The sequence below is a fragment of the Capricornis sumatraensis genome, chromosome X (genome assembly GCF_032405125.1).
Source record: "Capricornis sumatraensis isolate serow.1 chromosome X, serow.2, whole genome shotgun sequence".
NCBI lineage: Eukaryota > Metazoa > Chordata > Mammalia > Artiodactyla > Bovidae > Capricornis > Capricornis sumatraensis.
In genome coordinates, this window is record NC_091092.1 from 63,328,895 (window position 1) to 63,352,098 (window position 23,204).

A 23,204-nucleotide genomic window follows, 5' to 3' on the forward strand; every position below is an offset into this window, starting at 1 on the left:
TCCCTGGGTGCTGTTTGGGCTCAGACTTTGATGCCTCAGACCTCTGATGTCCTGACACCCCAATGTCCCATATGCAGTCTTTTTCCCCCTCCCTTGTCTCCTCCCCGCCCCCCCCCCTAGGGTGCGAGGCGGCTCTGTGGCCTTGAGTGGCCCATGATTGTGTTGCGCCCGTGTGTGGCTGGCCACCCTTGGGCTTGGGATCTGCTGTTCAGCTTCTCCTTCCTGGAGGGCCTCCCACCCTGCCTCTCCCAGCATCTGGCGCCGAGGCCCACTTGGGTGTGGCCCAGCTGAGGCGAGGCCTCCTGGCTGCTTGCCAGCAATGGGTGGGGGGTGATTGATGGCCCCCAAGCCTGCCTGTGCTTGTAGCTCCCTTGTGCACCCTGGTGGATGCCCCTCCTCTCTCCCAGCTGGGGCTGCCATCTGGGGCCCTGGTGTGGTGGCAGGTGACCGGCCTCCACCCTCTGGGCCATGGTTCTGGGCCAGCCGGAGGCCCAAGGTCAGGCCAGGGGGTGGGCCTCTGACTGGCCCCTGCTGTCTCTCCCCAGGCCCACCCCCCCGGGACAGCTGCCAGCCATGCCCACCATCTTCATCCTGCTGTTCCTCTTGGCTGCCAGGCAGGCCCTGGGCAGCCACGGGCCCTTCCCTGTTTTCTCAGTGACGGACACCTCACTCACCCACCTGGCTGTGCACCGGGTGACCGGGGAGGTGTTTGTGGGCGCCGTGAACCACATCTTCAAGCTGGCGCCCAATCTGACCGAGCTGCGGGTCCACATCACGGGGCCTGTCGAGGACAACTCCCGCTGCTACCCGCCCCCCAGCATGCGCGTGTGTGCCCACCGGCTGGCGCCCGTGGACAATGTGAACAAGCTGCTGCTCATAGACTACACGGCCCGCCGCCTGGTGGCCTGCGGCAGCATCTGGCAGGGTATCTGCCAGTTCTTGCGGCTGGACGACCTCTTCAAGCTGGGTGAGCCCCACCACCGCAAGGAGCACTACCTGTCGGGGGCCCAGGAGCCAGACTCCATGGCTGGCGTCATCGTGGAGCAGGGCCAGGGGCCCAGCAAGCTGTTTGTAGGCACGGCTGTGGACGGCAAGTCTGAGTACTTCCCCACCCTGAGCTCCCGAAAGCTCATCCGGGACGAGGACGGTGTAGACATGTTCAGTCTGGTGGGTGAGCCCCCCCTGGCCGTCAGGTGGCCCCTGCCCTCCCATCCGTTCACTCCCCTCTGGAGAGCCAGGCCCTGTGCCCTCCTGCCTTCATGTGTCCTGTCTCTGCCCCCGGAAGAGACCTGATTGGTCCCAGATGGGACAAGCTGCTGAGGATGGCAGGGTGGGCCGGGTCATGGCTTGCCCTCTGGAGTCTTTCTGGCCTGGGGTCCTGTGCATGCATGGGCAGGGGGTTGTGATGGAAGCCCCTTGGGGGCCCTGTTGTGGGATCGAGGTCAGGGCGAGTGGCAGGGGCCACAGATGGGGAGGCCACGGGTGGACCCTAGCCTTGTCCCCCACCTGTTCCGTAGGTGTACCAGGACGAGTTCGTCTCCTCGCAGATCAAGATCCCCTCAGACACGCTGTCCCTCTACCCGGCCTTTGACATCTACTATGTCTATGGCTTTGTGAGCGCCTCCTTTGTGTACTTTCTGACGCTGCAGCTGGACACCCAGCAGACACTGCTGGACACAGCGGGCGAAAAGTTCTTCACGTCCAAGATTGTGCGCATGTGCTCAGGAGACTCCGAATTCTACTCATACGTGGAGTTCCCCATCGGCTGCTCGTGGCGTGGTGTGGAGTACCGCCTGGTGCAGAGTGCCCACCTGGCCAAACCCGGCCTGCTGTTGGCCCAGGCCCTGGGTGTGCCAGCCGACGAGGACGTCCTCTTCACTGTCTTCTCTCAGGGCCAGAAGAACCGGGCCAGCCCACCACGGCAGACCATCCTCTGCCTCTTTACCCTCAGCAACATCAATGCGCACATCCGGCGTCGTATCCAGTCCTGCTACCGTGGGGAGGGCACGCTGGCCCTGCCCTGGCTTCTGAACAAGGAGCTGCCCTGTATCAACACTGTGAGCCCCTGCCCACCCCCACAACCCCTCCGCCAGACCCTCTGCCCCTTCCCAGGTCTGCGGGGCCAGCCCTGGTGGTCACACAGCAGCCAGTAGGCTGCCAGCCTGTCCCAGGTTGGACAGGCCCACTCACCTGGGAGATGCTTCCCTGGACCATCTCGGGAGTGACAGCTTAGCCCAGAATCCCCCACCCTCTGTGACCCCCTCCCTGCCTTTGCAGCTTCTCTTCCCTTGCCAGCCTGCCTCCCTGCCAGTCCTCTGGGTGGGTACACTCTGTTTGTGGACCACTCCTTTCCTCTTCCTGCCCCTGTGTCCCCAGCTGGCTCCTCCAGCTCTATCTTGTGGGTGCCCCCTCACATTCTGCGTCAGTGGCTGCCTCCCAGGCTTTGCTGTCTACTCCCCACTCCTGCCTGCTCGCCTTCCTCCAGCTCCTTTCTTATCCCCCCATTTCCTGTGGGGTCCCGGGACTAATGGTTGTTTGGTCTTGGCTAGCAAGGAACAAGTTCTGAGTCCTCTTCCCTGCCACAATGTGGGATCTCGTGGCCGACGTCCAGTGGGTACCTGTGAGCTGATCCGCATGCACCCCTCCTGTTTCACCAGCCCATGCAGATAAATGGAAACTTCTGTGGGCTGGTGTTGAACCAGCCACTGGGTGGACTGCACGTGATCGAGGGGCTGCCCCTGCTAGCTGACAGTACCGATGGCATGACCAGCGTGGCCGCCTACACCTACCAGCAGCACTCTGTGGTCTTTATCGGCACTCGCGGTGGCAGTCTCAAGAAGGTGGGCACCAGCCTGTGGGCATCAGGGCAGGCTGAGATGCAGAACGAGGGGTGGGGACAGGACTGTGCAGGCAAGCCCTGTGTGCCCCTGCGCCACCCACGCTCACCAGTGCCACTGCCTGCTGTGGCCTGAACCACTGGCTTCCTGTGGCAGACCCAGGCCTCTGTCCTTATCTCTGGGCTTCCCTTCCAGGAGAGCAGGAGCCATTGTTGTTGGGTCCTCCTTGAATGAAAAAGGAAAGGAAAGGAAAGTTAGTCATATAGTCGGGTCCAACTCTGCAATTCCACGGACTGTAGCCCACCAGGTCTATGGAATTCTCCAGACAAGAGTACTAGAGTGGGTTGCCGTTCCCTTCTCCAGGGGATCTCCCTGACCCAGGGATCGAACCTGGGTCTCCTGCATTGGAGGCAGATTCTTTACCCACTGAGCTACTAAGGAAGCCTCCTTGAATGAATGAGGGAACAAATGTGAACATGACTGCCTTTGCTATCTTGTCCCCTCATAGGCCCAGGGGTTGCTTCTGTTTCAGGGCTGGGAGGTCTGAGGTTTTCTAAAGGGACAAGGAGTCAGACCAACTACCAACTTCTCCTTGTGCTCACCTGGGAGATGCGGGCTGTTCCTAGGAGGTCTGGAGTGGCCAGGGAACTCTTGGGGGCCTAGTCTACTACCCTCCAGGTCCTTTTTTTGCATTTCTCATAGCTTTATTGGGGTATAACTCCCATGTCTCACTCCCACCCTCATATAAAGCATCTCTGTGATTTTGGTACATATGCAGAGTTATACTGGCATGAACACTCCTTCATTCCAGGGTATTGCTATCATCCCGAAAATCCCTTCCCCTATAAATCTCACCTTTTCCCCATGCCCAAACTCTACAGTTATAGTTCAGTCACTCAGTCGTGTCTGACTCTTTGTGACCCCATGGACTGTAGCATGCCAGGCCTCCCTGTCCATCACCAACTCCTAGAGTTTACTCAAACTCATGTCTGTTGAGTCGGTGATGCCATCCAACCATCTCATCCTCTGTTGTCCCCTTCTCCTCCCACCTTCAATCTTTCCCAGCACCAGGGTCTTTTCCAATGAGTCAGTTCTTCCCATCAGGTGGCAGAAGGATTGGAGTTTCAGCTTCAGTATCAGTCGTCCCAATGAATATTCAGGACTGATTTCCTTTAAGATGGACTGGTTTGATCTCTTTTCAGTCCAAGGGACTCTCAAGAGTCTTCAACACCACACCATTAATTCTTTGGGTCTCAGCTTTCTTTATGGTCCAGCTCTCACATCCATACATGACTACTGGAAAAACTATAGCTTTGACTAGACGGACTTTTGTTGGCCAAGTATCTTCTCTGCTTTTTAATACACTGTCTAGGTTGGTCATAGCTTTTCTTCCAAGGAGCAAGCATCTTTTAATTTCATGGCTGCAGTCACCATCTGCAGTGATTTTAGAGCCTAAGAAAATAAAGTCTGTCACTGTTTCCAATGTTTCACCATCTATTTGCCATGAAGTGATGTGACCAGGTGCCATGATCTTCGTTTTTTGAATATTGAGATCTAAGTCAGCCTTTTCACTCTCCTCTTTCACTTTCATCAAGAGGCTCCTTAGTTCTTCTTTGCTTTCTGCCGTAAGTGTGGTCATCTCTCTCTCTGCCCTGTGAGCCTTTTTGGACCAGCTGTGACACCCCCAAGAGCCTCCAGGGGGCAGCCTTGGTCTCATCCTTCCCCGGCTGTCTATGATGGGACAAGGCTGGGCCCCTGGCTGCAGAAGAGCCTGCCCGGGTATATGGGCTGCTGCTGTGGCGTCAGGTGGCTGGTCTTGTTGCCCAGGTGCGGGTTGACAGCTCTCAGGAGGCTCACCTGTACGAGACGGTGCCCGTGGTGGATGGCAGCCCCATTCTCCGTGACCTGCTCTTCAGCCCTGACCACCGGCACATCTACCTGCTGAGTGAGAAGCAGGTGGGCCCGGGGCAGGTGGCGGGGTGGGCTGGGGGCAGGGCGCAGCACATGCTAACTCGGCTGTGCCCAGGTGAGCCAGCTCCCAGTGGAGACCTGCGAGCAATACCTGAACTGCGCGGCCTGCTTGGGCTCGGGGGACCCGCACTGTGGCTGGTGCGTGCTGCAGCACAGGTGAGGACCTGCCCAGCTCTGCCCGTGGCTGGGGGCCGTGGTGCCTGCCCTCTCCCACGTGCCCACCCTACCAGCTGTGCCCTTGTAGCCTCCCTCTCCCTCCCTTCTGACTTTCTCCTGCTAATGAGCAGAACCTCTGGCCCGAGTGATGTCTCTCAGGCCCTCGGGGATGAAGCCGAGGCATGCGGTTGTCTGGCACCGTAGGCCGGGCCGGCTGCCCCCTCGTCACCCCTTCCTGGCCCCCAGGGCAGCTGTGGGATGGGCCTGGCCTGACCCCACACAGGTGCTGCCGCCAAGGGGCCTGTCCAGGTGCCGTGGCCCCGTATGGCTTCGCTGAGGCGCTCAGCAAGTGTGTCCAGGTGCACATCTGGCCCAACAACGTGTCGGTGACATCACCCAGGGTGCAGGTGAGGGGCATGGCGGGGACATGGCAGGGCCGTGGCGCCCACGTGCTGCAGTGGACCCTCCTCCAAGCCCTCGGCTTCCCGCAGCTGACTGTGGCCATGAGCAACGTGCCAGACCTCAGTGCGGGCGTGAGCTGTGCCTTCGAGGAGGTGACCCAGAGCGAGGCTGTCCTGCTGCCCTCCGGGGAGTTACGTTGCCCTTCGCCTTCCCTCCAGGAGCTCCGGGCTCTCACCCGGGGGCACGGTCAGTGGATGGGGCTGCGGGGGGCGGGGGATGCTGTCTGTCCATGGCTCACACGGGGTGCCATGGGCTCACTGCAGGGGCCACCCGCACTGTGCGGCTGCAGCTGCTCTCCAAGGAGACCGGTGTGAGGTTTGCTGGGGCCGACTTCGTCTTCTACAACTGCAGCGTCCTCCAGTCGTGAGTAGTGGCTGGCCTGCCCCCGGTCCCCACGTCTCTGTGGCTCGCTGTGATGTGGGCGCCTTTTTCCTTTGGCTTCCCGTGTGGCCCACCCGAGGGACAGTGAAGGGCCCAGTTTGGTCTCCTCCATGATTTCTGAAGCCTCTCCCCTCCAGGTGCATATCCTGCGTCAGCAGCCCTTACCCCTGCCAGTGGTGTAAGTACCGCCACGTGTGTACCAGCCAGCCCCATGACTGTTCCTTCCAGGAGGGCAGGGTGCGCAACCCTGAGGTGAGGCGGGCATCGTGCATGAGGGGGCCGGGCTCCCTGCAGGCTGATCCCTGGCGTTGCTGCCCTCCATCTTGGGGTTTTCTTGGAGCCTCCTCAACGCGGGGGTTCTCCCCTCAGGGCTGCCCTGAGATCCTGCCCAGCGGGGACCTCCTGATCCCGGTAGGCGTTGTGCAGCCCCTCACCCTGCGGGCCAAGAACCTGCCGCAGCCTCAGTCGGGGCAGAAGAACTACGAGTGCGTGGTCCGGGTGCAGGGCCGGCATCAGCGGGTGCCCGCCGTGCGCTTCAACAGCAGCAGCGTGCAGTGCCAGAACGCCTCGGTGAGGCCCACCCCGCCTGTCTCGGGGGTCTGGGCTGTGCCCAGCAGACTCTTCGGAAAGCCTCGGCTCATCCTGGCAGAGGACCTTCTGAGTCTCCTGCTGGGGATTCCTGAACTAGGGCTTGGGGGGGGTGGTCTGCACACCTTCATGAGGGTCACACAAGTCCTTCTCCCCCAGTATTCTTATGAAGGTGATGAGTACAGTGACACCGAGCTGGACTTCTCCGTGGTCTGGGATGGCGATTTCCCCATTGACAAGCCTGCTACCTTCCGAGGTGAGCTGCGGGATGGGGCTGAGGACCTCACTTCCTGGGGCAGCATAGGCACGAGCTGGGGCCGGGGTCCCACAGGGGGACCCTTCGTTAGGGCCCATAACTGCTCCCCAGCGATGCCCTCTGTGCCCACAGCCCTCTTGTACAAGTGCTGGGCGCAGCGGCCCAGCTGTGGCCTCTGCCTCAAGGCTGACCCCCGCTTCAACTGTGGCTGGTGCATCTCGGAGCACAGGTGCCAGCTGCGGGCCCACTGCCCAGCCCCCAAGACAAACTGGATGCACCCGAACCAGAAGGGCGCTCGCTGCAGCCATCCTCGCATTGCTCAGGTCGGTCTCCCCTCCACCCACTGCCCTCTAGGCACCCGCCAACTCAGCTTACCCTCCTGCCTCCCATCCTGCTCCGCAGATCCACCCAGTCATGGGGCCCAAGGAGGGGGGCACCTGGATCACCATCGTGGGTGAGAACCTGGGCCTCACCTCCCGAGAGGTGGGCCTACGGGTGGCTGGCGTGCGCTGCAACTCCATCCCTGCTGAGTATATCAGTGCTGAGAGGTGAGTGCAGCCCAGCTGGCGGACACCAGGCCTCATCCCCCACTGGGGGCTGGCCTCCAGGGCCTGACCTTCTCGGACCCTGCCCTCAGGATCGTCTGTGAGATGGAAGAGTCACTGGTACCCAGCCCTCCACCGGGGCCTGCAGAGCTCTGTGTCGGCGACTGTTCGGCTGACTTCCGCACGCAGTCTGAGCAGCTTTACACCTTTGTGGTGGGTGGGCTGCCTACCCGTTTCCTCTCCTATCGCTTCCTGGGGGTAGCGTGCGGCCTGGCCCCCCCTGCCTGGCCCTGCCCCTTAGGACGTCTTCTCCCATAGACGCCTACGTTTGACCGTGTGAGTCCTAGTCGGGGCCCAGCCTCCGGGGGCACGCGGCTCACCATCTCTGGAAGGGCTCTGGATGCCGGCAGCAGGGTCATGGTGATCGTGAGAGATGGCGAGTGCCAGTTCGTCCGGTGGGTTGTTTGGGAGCTGGGGCCTCAGGCTGGCAGATGGTGGGCAGCCCTGGGCCACTCTCTCCAAGTCCCCACTTGCTGATGCAGGAGGGATGCTGAAGCCATCGTGTGCATCTCGCCTGTCTCCACCCTCGGCCCGAGCCAAGCCCCCATCACGCTGGCCATTGACCGTGCCAACATCTCCAGTCCCGGTGTTGTCTACACTTACACCCAGGACCCCACTGTCACACGCCTCGAGCCCACGTGGAGCATCATCAAGTAAGAGGGGATGCTGGGGACCAGGTCTTTGAGTGCCTGGCATCAAGTTCCCCCCCTCTGAGCCTGAACCCTCCTCAGCAGAGGGGAGCCTGGTTCCTCCATGACCGCACGACACTTGGCACCCACTGGGTGACCCAGGGTTACGGAGGCTCCAGGGCCACTGGGTTGGGAAGATCCCCTGGAGAAGGGAAAGGCTACCCACTCCAGTATTCTGGCCTGGAGAATTCCATGGACTATATAGTCCATGGGCTCACAAAGAGTCAGACACGACTGAGTGACTTTCACTTCACTTCCACTTCCAATGGGGAAAGCAGAGAGAGGGCCATGCTCGGGGCAGTTGGGGAGGAACCCTGAAGTCCCTCACTCCTGTCCCTAGTGGAAGCACTGCCATCACCGTGAGTGGGACCCACTTGCTGACGGTCCAGGAGCCCCGGGTCCGGGCCAAGTACCGAGGCATCGAGACCACCAACGTGAGTGCCAGCTGCGCCCCCCGTCCCACCCCTGCCACTCTGCCCGCTGTGGCCTCAAGTGCTGGACTGCTTGCCTTTGTCCCCGCAGACATGCCAGGTGATCAATGACACTGCCATGCTGTGTAAAGCCCCTGGCATCTTCCTGGGGCAGCCCCAGCTGCAGGCCCAGGGCGAGCACCCAGATGAGTTTGGCTTCCTGCTGGACCATGTGCAGACCGCCCGCTCCCTCAACCGGTCCTCCTTCACCTACTACCCTGACCCCAGCTTTGAGCCTCTTGGGCCCTCTGGGGTCCTGGACATCAAACCGGGCTCCCACGTAGTGCTAAAGGTGCCGCTGGGGCAGGAGCAAAGGGCAGGAGGGCTGGGGTAAGGGGGAGCCCTGCTGACTGGGGTGTCTGTGTGCAGGGCAAGAATCTGATCCCTGCAGCAGCTGGCAGCTCCCGCCTCAACTACACAGTGCTGATAGGGGGCCAGCCATGTGCGCTCACCGTCTCCGACACGCAACTCCTTTGTGATTCCCCCAGCCAGACAGGCCGGCAGCCCGTCATGGTGAGTATGGGGCAGGGAGGCGGCCAGGGCAGCCTGGGGCAGGCGTGGGGCTCACCTCACTGTGTGCCCATCCCCACAGGTGCTGGTGGGCGGTCTGGAGTTCTGGCTGGGCACCCTGCACATCACGGCCGAGCGCACACTGACCCTGCCGGCCGTGGTGGGGCTGGCGGTAGGGGGCAGCCTCCTGCTGCTGGCCATCACTGCCGTGCTGGTTGCCTACAAACGTAAGACTCAGGATGCCGACCGCACGCTAAAGCGGCTCCAGCTCCAGATGGACAATTTGGAGTCCCGGGTGGCCCTGGAGTGCAAGGAAGGTGCCTGTGTGGAGGTGGGGTGTGGGGCAGGCCGCAGGGGCTCCCTGCTCCTGCCCTGCTCACTCTGCCCCACCGGCCCTCCCCAGCCTTTGCTGAGCTGCAGACAGACATCAATGAGTTGACAAACCACATGGACGGTGTGCAGATCCCTTTCCTGGACTACCGGACCTATGCTGTGCGGGTGCTCTTCCCAGGAATTGAGGCCCACCCGGTGCTTAAGGAGCTGGATGTGAGTCCCACCCCGCCCCATACACTCCCCCCACCATTGTCTGCCCCTGCCCTGTCATCCGCAGGGTCACCTCTGCTCTCTGAGACGCCCTGTTGCCTCCAGAGCCCCCCCCACGTTGAGAAGGCCCTGCGTCTCTTCGGGCAGCTGCTGCACAGCCGCGCCTTCGTGCTCACTTTCATCCACACCCTGGAGGCCCAGAGCAGCTTCTCCATGCGTGACCGGGGCACTGTGGCCTCCCTCACCATGGTGGTCCTGCAGAGCCGCCTCGACTACGCCACGGGCCTGCTTAAGCAGCTGCTGGCGGACCTCATCGAGAAGAACCTTGAGAGCAAGAACCACCCGAAGCTGCTTCTGCGCAGGTACTGGGTCCCCCCTCCCCCAGCCCCCAGGCCAACCCTACCCTGGCCAGGCCCCACCCCTAGGGAGGCCCCTGCCGGCTAGGACCCCAGCACCCCTTTCTCTCCAGGACTGAGTCGGTGGCTGAGAAGATGCTCACCAACTGGTTCACCTTCCTGCTGCATAAGTTTCTGAAGGTGTGCATGCTCACAGGGCAGGTGGTGGGGGCTGTAGGGTGGGGAAGCTGCCAGCTGGCTGGCAGGCAACTGTATGCCTGGCCCTGCCCACAGGAGTGTGCTGGGGAGCCGCTCTTCCTGCTGTACTGTGCCATCAAGCAGCAGATGGAGAAGGGCCCCATTGACGCCATCACGGGTGAGGCACGGTATTCGCTGAGCGAGGACAAGCTCATCCGGCAGCAGATCGACTATAAGACGCTGGTGTGTGGTGTGGGGGGGTGGTCAGGTGGACAGGGTGTCAGGCCTGCAGGGAAGCCTCACCCAGGACCCACCCTGTGGCCCCCCACCCCCTCAGACCCTGCACTGTGTGTGCCCGGAGAGCGAGGGCAGCGCTGAGGTGCCCGTGAAGGTGCTCAACTGTGACAGTATCACCCAGGCCAAAGACAAGCTGCTTGATGCTGTATACAAGGGCATCCCTTACTCCCAGCGCCCCAAAGCTGAGGACATGGACCTAGGTGAGGCCCCTGCCCTCTCCTCCCAGCCCCCCCGCACCTCCTGGTACCATAGCTGTTGTTCATGCTCCCCCCCACACTGAGCTGTTTGTGGCCTGCAGAGTGGCGCCAGGGCCGCATGGCCCGTGTCATCCTCCAGGATGAGGATGTCACCACCAAGATCGAGTGTGACTGGAAGAGGGTCAACTCGCTGGCCCACTACCAGGTGAGGAGCTGGAGGGCCACCCATGACCAGTGCTCCTTTGGGGCTGTGGCCCCATGCTGGCCCCTCTCCTCCGTCACCCCCACAATACAGGCCCTCCTCTGGGAGCTGTGGGAGCTGCCCCACATATCCCCACAGGGTTGGCCCCTTGGCTTCTCAGCCTCCTGCATTGCCCCCTCTCTGTCCCTGGCATCTGCAGGTGACAGACGGTTCCTTGGTGGCGCTGGTGCCCAAACAAGTGTCAGCCTATAACATGGCCAACTCTTTCACCTTCACCCGTTCCCTCAGCCGCTACGGTAAGTGTCCTCAGTGTGGTGGCGTCTGCTGGCCTTGTGCCCTTTGAGGTTGTGTCAGCCGTGGTGGGGAACCCCTGCTCCGAGCAGCCAGCTTGGCTCTGGCAGCCTCCCTGGACCCTGCTCTCAGGAGGTCTGGGCTCTTTAGAACCTAGAAGTGCAGGGCTCCTGGGACAGAGGGGGCAAGAGCCATGGTGATGGCTGGCCCATTGGCCTAAGGAGGCACACCATCCCCTGCCCCAGAGAGCTTGCTTCGCACGGCCAGCAGCCCCGACAGCCTCCGTTCTCGGGCGCCCATGATCACCCCGGACCAGGAGACGGGCACCAAGCTGTGGCACCTGGTGAAGAACCATGACCACGCCGACCACCGAGAGGGTGACCGTGGCAGCAAGATGGTCTCAGAGATCTACCTGACACGGCTGCTGGCCACCAAGGTGCGCCTGCCCTGTGCCATCCTGGCCTGAGTGTGGGTCCCTTCTGTCCTCGACTTGGCCTTCAGGCTGGCTCTGGCTGCCTGGGGAAGGAGCCACTGGATTGTTCCAATACCAAGGGACTGTCTTAAGGCCTTGGCTATGGGAACTGCCGCCCTGAGGTCAAGGCCAGGCCTATTTGAAGGGTGTTGTTAGCTGGGCAGAGAAGCCCCACTCACTGTCAGGCCTCTCCATCCCCATCTGTCCTGCTGTGGGAACATTCCCCCTTGGCTCCCTGTCAGCCAGTGCCCTTGCTGTGCCCCTGCAGGGCACACTGCAGAAGTTCGTGGATGACCTCTTTGAAACTGTGTTCAGCACGGCACACCGCGGCTCAGCCCTGCCACTGGCCATTAAGTACATGTTTGACTTCCTGGATGAGCAGGCCGACCAGCGGCAGATCAGTGATCCCGATGTGCGCCACACCTGGAAGAGCAACTGGTACCACTGTGCGCTGGCCCTCCAGGGCTGGGTGGGAAAAGGAGGCTTGGCTGGTACTTGGGGACCTCGGTCAGGGTGACAGTGGGGGCTGGGGGCTGGACTGCTCATCCCAGCAGGAGAGGACAGTGGCCTGGCATTGATGGTGCCACCGAGTAGGGAGAGCAAGGGTCTGTCACTCTGCCAGGAGTTTGGGCGGCTGGGATGCAGATAGTGCTCTCCACACTCAGAGATGCCCTTGACTGTCTGGGCCTGGCTGCTCACCTGGTGATACCGCTGGCACAGTGCAGAGATGCTGGAAGCCTGGTTCAGGGGGTGAATGAGTGTGTTGAGGGGAGCATTGAGATCACCAAGGCCAGAATGCCATTTCCTCTTACTTCTCACTGCTTGAAGTCAGGCTGAAAATTAAAGAAAAGGCTGCTAACTCTCAGTGTGTCATCTTGCCACCTGTGGGCCTGTGGAGGTGAGCAGACAGCAGGGTGTGGCACGGGGAAACTGGGGAGCTGCGGGCCTTTGTCCCTCTGTCTAGCTTGCCCCTGCGCTTCTGGGTGAACGTGATCAAGAACCCGCAGTTCGTGTTCGACATCCACAAGAGCAGCATCACGGACGCCTGCTTGTCGGTGGTGGCCCAGACCTTCATGGACTCCTGCTCCACGTCGGAGCACCGCCTGGGCAAGGACTCGCCCTCCAACAAGCTGCTCTATGCTAAGGACATCCCCAACTACAAGAGCTGGGTGGAGAGGTGGGCCCCAGTGTGTGGGGGTGGGGGGCCTGGACACCCACGGGACGTGGCTACTGGGTGAGAGGGTAGAAGCTGGCCCTGCCCAGGCTGGCACATATTAATGAAAGGCTAGCTTCAGGAAGAAGGCCCAGAGGCTGGCCTGGAAGCCAGGACAAGGGCTTTGACTTTTGCAGCAGCTGCCAGCATGACTTCTTTGGGATCCCATTAGGTACTACCGGGACATAGCCAAGATGGCATCCATCAGTGACCAGGACATGGATGCGTATCTGGTGGAGCAGTCCCGTCTCCACGCAAGTGACTTCAATGTCCTCAGTGCGCTCAGTGAGCTCTATTTCTACGTCACCAAGTACCGTCAGGAGGTGCGTGCCACCCCCGCAGGCCCCTCGAGTTTGAGAGTGCAGCCAGTGGCAAAAGCAGGGGTGTGATGGGAGTCAGGGAGACCAGCTCTTGGATTACTCACAATTCCTCCCACAAACAAGCCCTCAGGATGGCACACGTGACACACTCTGTAGATGTGGGGAGGTGAGGGACCCAGAAAAGAAGCTACTGGCTGAAGCACCAAGTTCTGGTTGGGAGAAAGTAAAGGGCCAGGAACGAAGGCTGGGGCCAGAGGTGGGCAGGGTCAGGCCACCTGCCTGATTTGTGACTTGAGCTTCAGTAGACAGGGAAGCCAGAGGGTGGGCTTCAGGATTGGGCTCCTGGTTGGAGATGAGAACTGGTAAACTTCAACTGGATACAGGGCTGAGAGCCCTGAGCCTGGATGAGCTCACCAAGGGAGTCCTCGGGCAGCTAGAGACAGAGCTGTGGCAGAGCAGAAGGGGAGCTGGCTGCGGAGTCTGAGGAGGGTCAGGAGGGACACCCCCGCAAGTGCCACACGGGCCTGGAACACATGCGTGAGGACCCCTGCCAGGTGTCAGGACGAGTGATGGGTGCTGCCCATGGTCAACGGAGATGAGGCCCAAGAAGGCCTGCTGCTTTGGATGGGAGAGGTCTAGGGTGGGATTGGGGGTCTGCAGGGGATGGGAAAGGGGAGCCTTGAGTCCACATCACCCTTGGATGGGGCTGCATGCTGGCCTTGGAGAGGAGGGATGAGAGTTGTGCGGTTGGAGGAGGATTTGGGGTCGAAGAGGGGCTGTTTGGAGGCCATGTGCCCAGGGTCCCGGCCAGCAGGGAGGGACACCCTGAGGCCTGAGGGAGGGGCAAGCTTGCCCCAAGGAGCAGGGGGCTTGGCTGGGAGGAACGGCCCACTGCCCCGAGAGCCCAGCTCGGGGCCTGCTTCCCAGGTTCTTAGCGCCCTGGACCGAGATGCCTCTTGTCGGAAACACAAGCTGCGCCAGAAACTGGAGCAGATCATCGGCCTCGTGTCCAGCAACAGCTAAGGGCAGCCGACCTGGAGAGAAAGGCGCACCTCAGACCTGAGCCAGTCTCCCGTCCAGGGGACGTCTCGGGCCTGGGTCCTGGGCTGAGCCCTGGATCAGGTGGCACTGGGCCGAGACACCCCTGGCATAGCCCGGGGCCCTTCATTAGTGCCTTGCTTTGGGCCCTGCGTGGGGAGGGGGCGACTGGACCAAGCCCCCCACCACAGCAGCAGCAATACCCCCACCCTCCCCCTGCCCTCTTGCCCAGTCTGGTGATCACCCCTGACCTCCTTGCTATTTATGCCTCAACCACCTATTTATTTAATTTATCTCTACTCACCCTTTCCATCTGTAAATACGGCCCCCCCCTTATCCACCCACCCCTGCCCCAGATGTCCCAACCTCACTCACCTCCTCGAGTCCTCCGGCTCCCCTTGGGACAGGGTCAGCCTTGGCCTCACCTCTGGCCCCACCCCTTCCCCTGGCTGCCCCTGCCCATCTCCAGGAGAGGGCCTGGACACCAGCAGCACTCGGGGTGGGCAAGGCTCCAAAGGTGCCCTCAGACTACGGCTCTGCGGAGGGGGTCCCCCGGCAGCTGACACAGAAGCCTGTCCAGACTTCTCGGGCTGGGCCTGGGCCTCCTCCCAGGCCGTGTTCTCTGAGGCCTGGAGGGCTTGAATCAGGCTCCTGCCAGGGCCAGACCTGGGCCTGGGGGCACCGGACTCTCCTCCTCCAGGCCCTGCTGCCAAACTCCATCTGCGGGGTCTGCACGCCCCCCAGACCACTCACCCTCCGCTGCCCTGCCCTGCGCACGCCTCGAGGGGCAGAGGTGGCAGTGCCTTACTCCTTTGTCCTTCTGCCTCCTTGGAGGAACCTGGCCCCAGTCCATGCTCCTACAAACCCGATTTGGCCTTTTTCTTTTCTGCATGAGGTTTTCTTTGACCTGTCTTTTTTTTTTTCCTAATTAAATGTTGGGAAACAGAGTTGGCATGTGGCTTTGTTCTCAGGGCAGGTGGAAGCAGGTGGGGAGACTGTCGGACTCTGCCTGAGCTGGAGGCCATCTGTGGGAGGAAGGGTGACTCCTTGTGGGGTTTCTGAGGATCTGAGGTGGTCCAGGGCAGCCATGTCCAATCCATCAATGAGGCTGGGTGGCTCCACCTTCAAGACACGTTCAGAAGCCACTCCCTTCTCCCCATCCCCACTGCCCCTGACTGGTCCAAGCTGCCCTTGTCTCTTGCCTGGACCCCATTTCTGCCCTGGCTTCCCTCAGCCTCTTCTCACCATGGGAGGCACCGGGACTCTGTCAATAAGCATGGTGGCCCTTGTCCCCACTCTGTTCAAAATGGTCCAGAGCTTCATGGCCAACAAACACCTTCATGTCTGCCAGCTCTTTACTGTCCCAAGTGCACTGCAGTCAATTGTGCCCCTGTGCGGTGCTGAGGCCCTCAATCGTGTCTGACTCTTTGCGACTCCATGGACTCCCACCAGGCTCCTCTATCCATGGGATTCCCCAGGCAAGAATCATGGAGTGGGTTGCCATTTCCTCCTCCAGGGGATCTTCTGGACACAGGGACCAAACCCTCATCTCTTGTGCCTCCCACACTGGCAGGTGGATTCTTTACTGCTACACCACCTGGGAAGCCCCCAATGGTGACACTAATGTGGGGAAACCAGAATTCTGGTGGGAGGGTATTTTATGGAGAGTAATTTCACATGCTTCAGATTGAGAGCTTTAAATATTTAATTAATTCTACTTCTTGTAATCTTTATCATTCATGCAAAGATCTATATACAAGCGTTCCACGGAATCACTACCTATAATATGGCAAAGACTGAAAATAGTTTAAACAATCAATAATGATTTTGAATAATTTTTAGAAAAAAGTTCATGTTAGATGAGAAATACCAGGAAAAATGCTAAACTTGCACAATATCAAATATTATTGTTACACATTTACTATGTAACTATAAAACTCAGAAAATACTCCAAAATATTGATAGTAGCTAATACTGAATGAAAGACAGGACCTATCCTCCTCCATTTCTTAGATTATCTCACTTACACTGTACTACTTGACTATCTGAATCAGAACCCTCCAATCTAAGGACAAATGCAAGAATTCTGAAGGTGCTACAGTTGAAAATAAACTCATCACAGGTCAATTTTATTTTCAGTAGTTAAGAAACATTTAAGTACCAAACAATGCAAGTGGACCTTGAGCACGCAAGGGCCATTATAGCTAAAAGATGAGGCCCCCATAATAGGCAACTAGTGCAGGAATCACTGCCCTAGGAAGGATGCACTGTCTAGGAAGGGCCACCAGATCAGACCCCCCTTTCCCCAGCCCTGGCTTAGCGGGCAACAGGGGGCCCAAAGCGCTGCATGGTTCGCATCACCAGAGAAAGCTGGTCCAGAAAGTTGACAATGGAGATTCGAAGGAGGCGGCAATCTTCAGCTCTCCAGCAGCTGAAAGTGACAGAAAAAGAGAATCAAGATGGAGATGGGTGGAATCAAGGGCACTGCGTCACCTCCATAAACACAGCCCTTGAGTATGTCCAAACAGAGCGCCCCTGGCGAGAGACAAGCTTGGTCACCTGCTACCACTTCCAACCAGCCCCTTTTCCAACTTACACCGCCAGGACATTGCCGTTCACTGTGAGCTCCTTCCCAACCGCCCCACGGTGAGGTTCGGTATCTGGGGCCAGGGACCCACGGGCAATCTCTGCCTCCAAGGCGGACGGGAAAGGCACGCTTAGGGTGCTGATGGAGATGCGGTTAAGGTACTACCCACAAGGATTTGGAGCTCTGGGTCCTGTCTCAGGACCGCATCCAGCCCCTCCGGGCCACTCGTAGCCCTAATCCAGCCCAGCCATCCCACTGCCCCGTGATCCCATTTCTCCCCCCGACCCACGCCACCCAGGCCCATCCCAGCTTCCAGTCTCCCTTCGGCTCTCTATTCTCTACCCGCCCCAGGCGCCCTGGCCATTCCACCCCCCAGCAGCCCCTGACCCGCCGGTCCGTTTGTCCCACCTCCCACCGCAGGCAGCCCCCAGCCCAATCCGCACTGCCCCTCGAGTAGGATACAATACGCATGGTCGGCTTCCCGGCCTTTGGGAAGAGTGCTGGGCCGGCGCGACGCCCGGAGCTCCGTGGTCTGCAGCGGAAGCAGCACCCGCGCTGCCGGGGCCGCCCCGGCCACCCCCGAACCCCCGCCGGCCCTGGCTTTCGGCGCCACCCGCCAGGCTGCCTGCGCCTACGTCCCCACCAGTCTCCTGCATGGCTGCCATGCTCCGCCTCCAACCCCACCCACTGGCTCCGGGACTCTGCGTCGCCCACCCTCTCCGCGAGCAGCTTAAAAACTGCAGCTTCTTCCTGAAGCGCCGCCCCCGCCCCGCGCACCGCCCCCGCCCCCGCGCCGCCCCCGCCCCCGCCCCGCGCGCCGCCCCCGCCCCCGCCCCGCGCGCCGCCCCCGCCCCCGCCCCGCGCGCCGCCCCCGCCCCCGCCCCGCGCGCCGCCCCCGCCCCGCGCGCCGACCCCGCCCCCGCCCCGCGCGCCGACCCCGACCCCGCCCCGCGCGCCGACCCCGACCCCGCCCCGCGCGCCGACCCCGACCCCGCCCCGCGCGCCGACCCCGACCCCGCCCCGCGCGCCGACCCCGACCCCGCCCCGCGCGCCGACCCCGCCCCGCGCGCCGACCCCGCCCCGCGCGCCGACCCCGCCCCGCGCGCTTGCGCAAACAGGTCTGGTGGAGCCGGCCGGCCGAGGGGGTTTCCGTTGGCCACAGAGAAATGAGTCTCCCTTCCGCAGTTCGGGGCTTCCCTTGTAGCTCAGTGGGTAAAGAATCTACCTGCCATGCAAGAGATCCGGGTTTGATCCCTGGGTCAGGAAGATCCCCTGGAGGAGGAAATAGTAACCCACTCCAGTATTCCTGCCTGGAGAACCCCATGGACAGAGGAGCCTGGGGGCTACAGTCTGTGAGGTCGCAAGAGTCGGACACGACTTACTGACTAAACCACAGAGTCGGGCACGACTGAGCGACTCTTTCTTTCCCACAGCTCGGGCCTTTCACAAACTGTATGACTCGATTTTAACTTCCCTTTTCTGTTCTGCAAGTTTTTGACAGTGACCTTATACGGCATTTTTAATCAAAAATAAGTTTTTAAAGTGGCATGAAATTTCTGATGGTGATAGGCCTGTTAGTTTTCTGTTTTCCTCCTTTGTAATCAGAAGGAAGGGCATAAAGGTGAAGTAGGTTATCAAAGCCTGTTGCATCACCCCTCAAAATCCATCCTGAATCAGCCTACCCTCTCCCCCTTCATTGCTAGTCTCCACCGGTGGCCACCCTATCTCCCTGAACTTGATATATATTTTTCACATATAATTTAATTGTTTTTGTCTGTGCTGGGTCTTCCTTCCTGTGAGGGTTTTTCTCTAGTTGCAGCAAGCGGGCTTATTGCAGTGGCTTCTCTTGTTGGCAGAGCTCAGGCTGTAGGGCGTGTGGGCTCTAGAGCACAGTCTCAGTAGTTGTGGTGCCTGGCTTAGTGGTTCCCAGGCATGGGGGATCTTCATGGATCAGAGCTTCCAAGTCTCCTGCATTGGCAGGTGGATTCTCTACCACTGGGGCTTCCCTGGTGGATCAGATGGTAAAGAATCTGCCTGCAGTGCAGGAGACCCGGGTTTGATCCCTGGTTGGGGAAGATCCATTGGAGAAGGGAATGTCTACCCACTTCAGTATTCTTGCCTGGAGAATTCCATGGACAGAGGAGCCTTGAGTGGGACACAACGGAGTGACTACTAGTTTCATTTTTTTTTTCTTCACCAGGGGAGCCCCTTGAACAGCTTTCTGACTAGTTTTCTTCTATGCTTGCTCCTCTACATCCTGTTCTCCACAGTAGAATCAGTTCTTAATTTTTAATATATATCACATCATATCATGTCCCTGCTTAAAGTACTAAAACAGTTTCCTGTTGTCTTTGAAACCAAAGACAAACTCCTTCCTGTAGCTTATAAAAGTCCTGTGTAACCCGGCTCAGGGTTCCTCCACCTTCTTGCTTCCCTACTCTGTGCAGCCTCTAGGGACTTCTCTCTGCTCCTGACCAAGGGTGGCCTGCCCCCATCCCTTAGCACTTACTTTTTCTTTTTGGAAGACTGTCTCCAGACTTTCCCGTTGCTGGCTCCTTCTTGTCATTAAGATCTAGTCTCCAGTGTCAATTCCGAGAGGCCTTTGGGATCACCAATCTAACATACTACCCCCAGGCACCCTTCATCACATTTGCCCATTTCAGGTTGCTCATTTCTAATAATCTGAAATTGTAAGTTTGTTCACTTCTATACTGTCATTGTATTGTCTCTGATACCTTTTCTATGTAGTTTATGCACTAGGTGGTTTGTTTCTTGTTGGATGAAACAACATTCTGTGTGCTCAGTTGTGTCTGACTCTGCAACCCCATGGACTGGACTGCAGCACGCCAGGCTTCCCTGTCCTTCACCATCTCCCGGAGCTTGCTCAAACTCATGTCCATTGAGTAGGTGATGCCATCCAACCATCTCATCCTCTGTTGCCCCCTTCTCATCCCCTCAAAAACTCAGACAGTGTCTTGGGCCTAGGAATGCCACATGTACCTGTTACTTCACAAATATGAAACAACATATGCACAAAATTACTTCAGTTCAGTTCAGTCGCTCAGTCATGTTGGACTCTTTGCAACCCCATCAATTGCAGCACGCTAGGCTTCCCTGTCCATCATCAACTCCTGGAGTTCACCCAAACTCATGTCCATCAAGTCGGTGATGCCATCTAGCCATCTCATCCTCTGTCATCCCCTTCTCCTCCTGCCCCCAATCCCTCCCAGCATCAGGATCTTTTCCAATGAGTCAACTCTTCGCATGAGGTGGCCAAAGTACTGGAGTTTCAACTTCAGCATCAGTCCCTCCAATGAACACCCAGGACTGGTCTCCTTTAGGATGGACTGGTTGGATCTCCTTGCAGTCCAAGGGACTTGCAAGAGTCTTCTCCAACAACACAGTTCAAAAGCATCAATTCTTCGGTGCTCAGCTTTCTTCACAGTCCAACTCTCACATCCATACATGACTACTGGAAAAACCATAGCCTTGACTAGACAGACCTTTGTTGGCAAAGTAATGTCTCTGCTTTTCAATATGCTATCTAGGTTGGTCATAACTTTCCTTCCAAGGAGTAAGCGTCTTTTAATTTCATGGCTGCAGTCACCATCTGCAGTGATTTTGGAGCCCCCCAAAATAAAGTCTGACACTGTTTCCCCTGTTTCCCCATCTATTTCCCATGAAGTGATGGGACCAGATGCCATGATTTTAGTTTTCTGAATGTTGAGCTTTAAGCCAACTTTTTCACTCTCCTCTTTCACTTTCATCAAGAGGCTTTTTAGTTCCTCTTCACTTTCTGCTATAAGGGTGGTGTCATCTGCATATCTGAGATTATTGATATTTCTCCTGGCAATCTTGATTCCAGCTTGTGCTTCTTCCAGCCCAGCGTTTCTCATGATGTACTCTGCATATAAGTTAAATAAGCAGGGTGACAATATATTCCCAAGCAGCAGTAAAAAAAAAAAAAAACAATGAAAATCTCTAATGAAATAAAAAGAAAAATGAAACGAGTTCCAAGATATATTGTTTTGTGGGGGGAAGAAAAAAGCTGAGTGCAAACGACCTGTGCACACACACTCATAGATACACATGCTTATTGGGAAGAAAACTAAAGGGGATGGAGAACCCTGAAACTAGTGAAAATTCTCACTGATAGGGGGTTGAGATGGGTATAGGATTTCTTGTAATATATTAATATCTTTTTGTGTAGTTTTGACTTTAAACCATAAAATATTTTATATATTCAAAAATACATTTGAAAGAGGGAAAAAATGCTAAAACGGAATAAAAACAAAAGCAAGTGAGCCTAACTGCATATCCAGTTAGTAACAACCACACAGAGAAAATGAGTCAGGAAACTTTCAAACTCACTCTTTGACGGTGCTCCCTTTATGGGATATATTCTAAGGACAGAAAGAATCGGCTTTATTCTCAGTATGTGTGTTGTTAGTAATGATAGTCCTGAGGTGATTCTGAAGCTACTTTGAGTATACTGCAAGGTAGACTGTATCCAGTAGAAGAGATGAGTAAACATATCCATAAACGGTTGTTTTTTGCTGTTGTTAGGAACATCAATGTGGAATGAGGGAAGCTGAGATAGAACTGTGCTACCAGACTGGAATTGGGGATCACATTATGAATTCTTAAAAAAAAAATAGATTGCCTAGTTTTGTCCAGTGAGAGTCTAGAAGCAATGTCACTCCAGTAGCAAAGAATGTTCCCTGGACCCAGAACTTGGTTCTCAACACCAGTCTCCACTAAAAGGAACCAGAGCTCCTTGGAGAAATGGAAGATTCTAGGTATGGGTCAGGGAAAAATACAAGAGGAGCCTGGAGCACCTTGTAGTGTCAGAAAGGAAGGATATGCTTGGAAAGGAAAAGGATGGGGCATGTGAAAGAGACATGGGAGCCAACTGGAAAGAACCAAAGCTAGAACAATTTGAGCACCCCAAAGATTATTAAACCTTTTGGAGAGGAGGCACCAGGGAATGTAATATATAGGCAGACATTATGTATATATTTCAATCTGGAGGGGATGCACACATGGGTATATTCACTTTGAAATTCTGTTGAGCTGTATATCGATGATTTATGCCCATTACTGTATGCATGCTACAATGCAGTAAAAACTGTCCCAAAATGACACTTAGACAACTTAGATTCTAAGTTGTTGAATAAAAAAAAGTGTCCATCATGATAACTAAGAAATGTAGAGAAATGCCAACTAATAATTGCAGAAAGCAAGACAGCCCAAGAAAATCCACCATTTTGCAGCCACCTGTGCAATTCATCCAGTTGAACTGATCCAAATGGGGAGCATCCTTGGGTGGTAAGACCATGAGATGAAGGTTGTTGGGGAAAAGAGAATCCCTGGGTCTCAAGGTATCACCCAGATGACTTGTGTGTTAGGAAGGGAGAAGGCAGCTTTACCAGGGAGAGACTGAGTGATCAAACTGAGCCTCCCTCACATTGCGTGGGGAGGAACACAGCCTGCCCTGGGTGGCCACTCTCCTCAGAAGGCCTAAGCTGAATCTAACCAGCAAGGAAGGAGGCGAATCCAGATCCTGGGACTTGCTATGAGGCCAGTGCCCTGGACTCTTCCAAAAGCATTGCTGTCTGATGGCCCGTGGACAAGGGAGAGTTAGGAAAGGCAAAGGTGGCCTCCCATTTCCTGTCATCAAACGCCTGACCCAGTGGTGTTGCCTTTCACCTTGGGCACATGGGTGCCAGGCAGGAAGGAACTGTGTCTTCCAGTCCCTGTGCCACCGACATCACAAGCACCAAAGGGGTGACAGGAGGTGTCTGGAGGGAAGCTGGACACAGCTTCAGAGTCACAACCCAGAGCCATGGCCCGAAGCTCAGAGATGGGGCTGGGGTGAGTTGCAGACATGGACACAAAGCATAGAAATGGCAATGAAGGCAGACAGGTTCCCCAGGGAGTGAGAGATCCAGAGAAGAGATCCGGGGACGGAGCCTCAGGGTCCCCCATAAGTAGGAGATGGGTGTGTTGGGGGAGAGCCAGCACAGGTGAAAAGTAAAAGTGAAAGTTGCTCAGTCGTGTCTGACTCTTTGCGACCCCATGGACCAGAATACTGGAGTGGGTAGCTGGTCCCTTCTCCAGGGGATCTTCCAAACCCAGGGATCAAACCCAGGTCTCCCTCATTGCAGGCTGATTCTTTCCCAGCTGAGCCACCAGGGAAGCCCAAGAATACTGGAGTGTGTAGCCCGTCCATTCTCCAGGGGATCTTCCTGATCTAAGAACTGAACCGGGGTCTCCTGCATTGCAGGTGGATCCTTTACCAATTGAGCTATCAGGGAAGCCCAGAGCTAGGGGAAGTGGAAGGAAAAGTTGGAGAGGGCAGGCAGAAGAGGTGGCCCGGGGAAGGTCCCCAGTAGCTCCGGGAGGCTGCTCTGGCTGGGCCTTGGAGGGGGACAGGGGGACAGGGGTGAGCATCTCTCCCGCAGGCTTTCCAAGGCCCAGGGCACAGAGGCCACCATGGCCTTTGCATCTCCTGCTGGCAGGGCCTGACCCGTCCTCAGCAGCACTTGTCAGATCTACTGGACCTGGTAAGGCTGGCTTTTGTCCA

The 23,204-nt window shown here is 57.6% G+C and overlaps 2 protein-coding genes across 2 annotated transcripts; one reads left to right on the top strand and one right to left on the bottom strand.

The window, feature by feature from the left end:
- The first annotated feature begins 573 nt into the window (after positions 1 to 573).
- Positions 574 to 14,392, top strand: PLXNA3 (plexin A3). Its single transcript, XM_068963084.1, has 32 exons — positions 574 to 1,167; positions 1,518 to 2,057; positions 2,658 to 2,840; positions 4,665 to 4,793; positions 4,864 to 4,964; positions 5,248 to 5,371; positions 5,456 to 5,612; positions 5,690 to 5,789; positions 5,945 to 6,059; positions 6,177 to 6,377; positions 6,555 to 6,651; positions 6,784 to 6,974; positions 7,054 to 7,199; positions 7,289 to 7,409; positions 7,515 to 7,651; positions 7,739 to 7,909; positions 8,286 to 8,379; positions 8,468 to 8,707; positions 8,785 to 8,928; positions 9,008 to 9,242; positions 9,329 to 9,471; positions 9,574 to 9,830; positions 9,938 to 10,004; positions 10,098 to 10,244; positions 10,339 to 10,498; positions 10,597 to 10,700; positions 10,897 to 10,993; positions 11,234 to 11,424; positions 11,729 to 11,898; positions 12,425 to 12,637; positions 12,846 to 12,996; positions 13,921 to 14,392. The coding sequence occupies exons 1-32, from the start codon at positions 574 to 576 to the stop codon at positions 14,014 to 14,016; spliced, it is 5,616 nt and encodes a 1,871-aa protein (XP_068819185.1). The 3' UTR covers positions 14,017 to 14,392.
- Positions 14,393 to 16,136: 1,744 nt separating this feature from the next.
- LAGE3 (L antigen family member 3) lies at positions 16,137 to 17,283 on the bottom strand. Its single transcript, XM_068963170.1, has 3 exons — positions 17,081 to 17,283; positions 16,628 to 16,756; positions 16,137 to 16,462 (listed from the first exon to the last, which is right to left on the bottom strand). Exons 1-3 carry the CDS (start codon positions 17,281 to 17,283, stop codon positions 16,348 to 16,350), a joined length of 447 nt encoding a protein of 148 aa, XP_068819271.1. The 3' UTR covers positions 16,137 to 16,347.
- Positions 17,284 to 23,204: the final 5,921 nt, after the last annotated feature.

Excerpts from the sequence above, each read along its gene's own strand:
- PLXNA3 (XM_068963084.1), top strand. The coding sequence starts at position 574 with ATGCCCACCATCTTCATCCTGCTGTTCCTCTTGGCTGCCAGGCAGGCC. Across the intron at positions 2,058-2,657 it reads AGCTGCCCTGTATCAACACT|CCCATGCAGATAAATGGAAA; the intron begins GTGAGCCCCTGC and ends CTGTTTCACCAG. Across the intron at positions 10,245-10,338 it reads AGATCGACTATAAGACGCTG|ACCCTGCACTGTGTGTGCCC; the intron begins GTGTGTGGTGTG and ends CCACCCCCTCAG.
- LAGE3 (XM_068963170.1), bottom strand. The coding sequence starts at position 17,283 with ATGGCAGCCATGCAGGAGACTGGTGGGGACGTAGGCGCAGGCAGCCTG. Across the intron at positions 16,757-17,080 it reads GGAAGCCGACCATGCGTATT|CACCCTAAGCGTGCCTTTCC; the intron begins GTATCCTACTCG and ends CATCTCCATCAG. Across the intron at positions 16,463-16,627 it reads AACGGCAATGTCCTGGCGGT|CTGCTGGAGAGCTGAAGATT; the intron begins GTAAGTTGGAAA and ends TGTCACTTTCAG.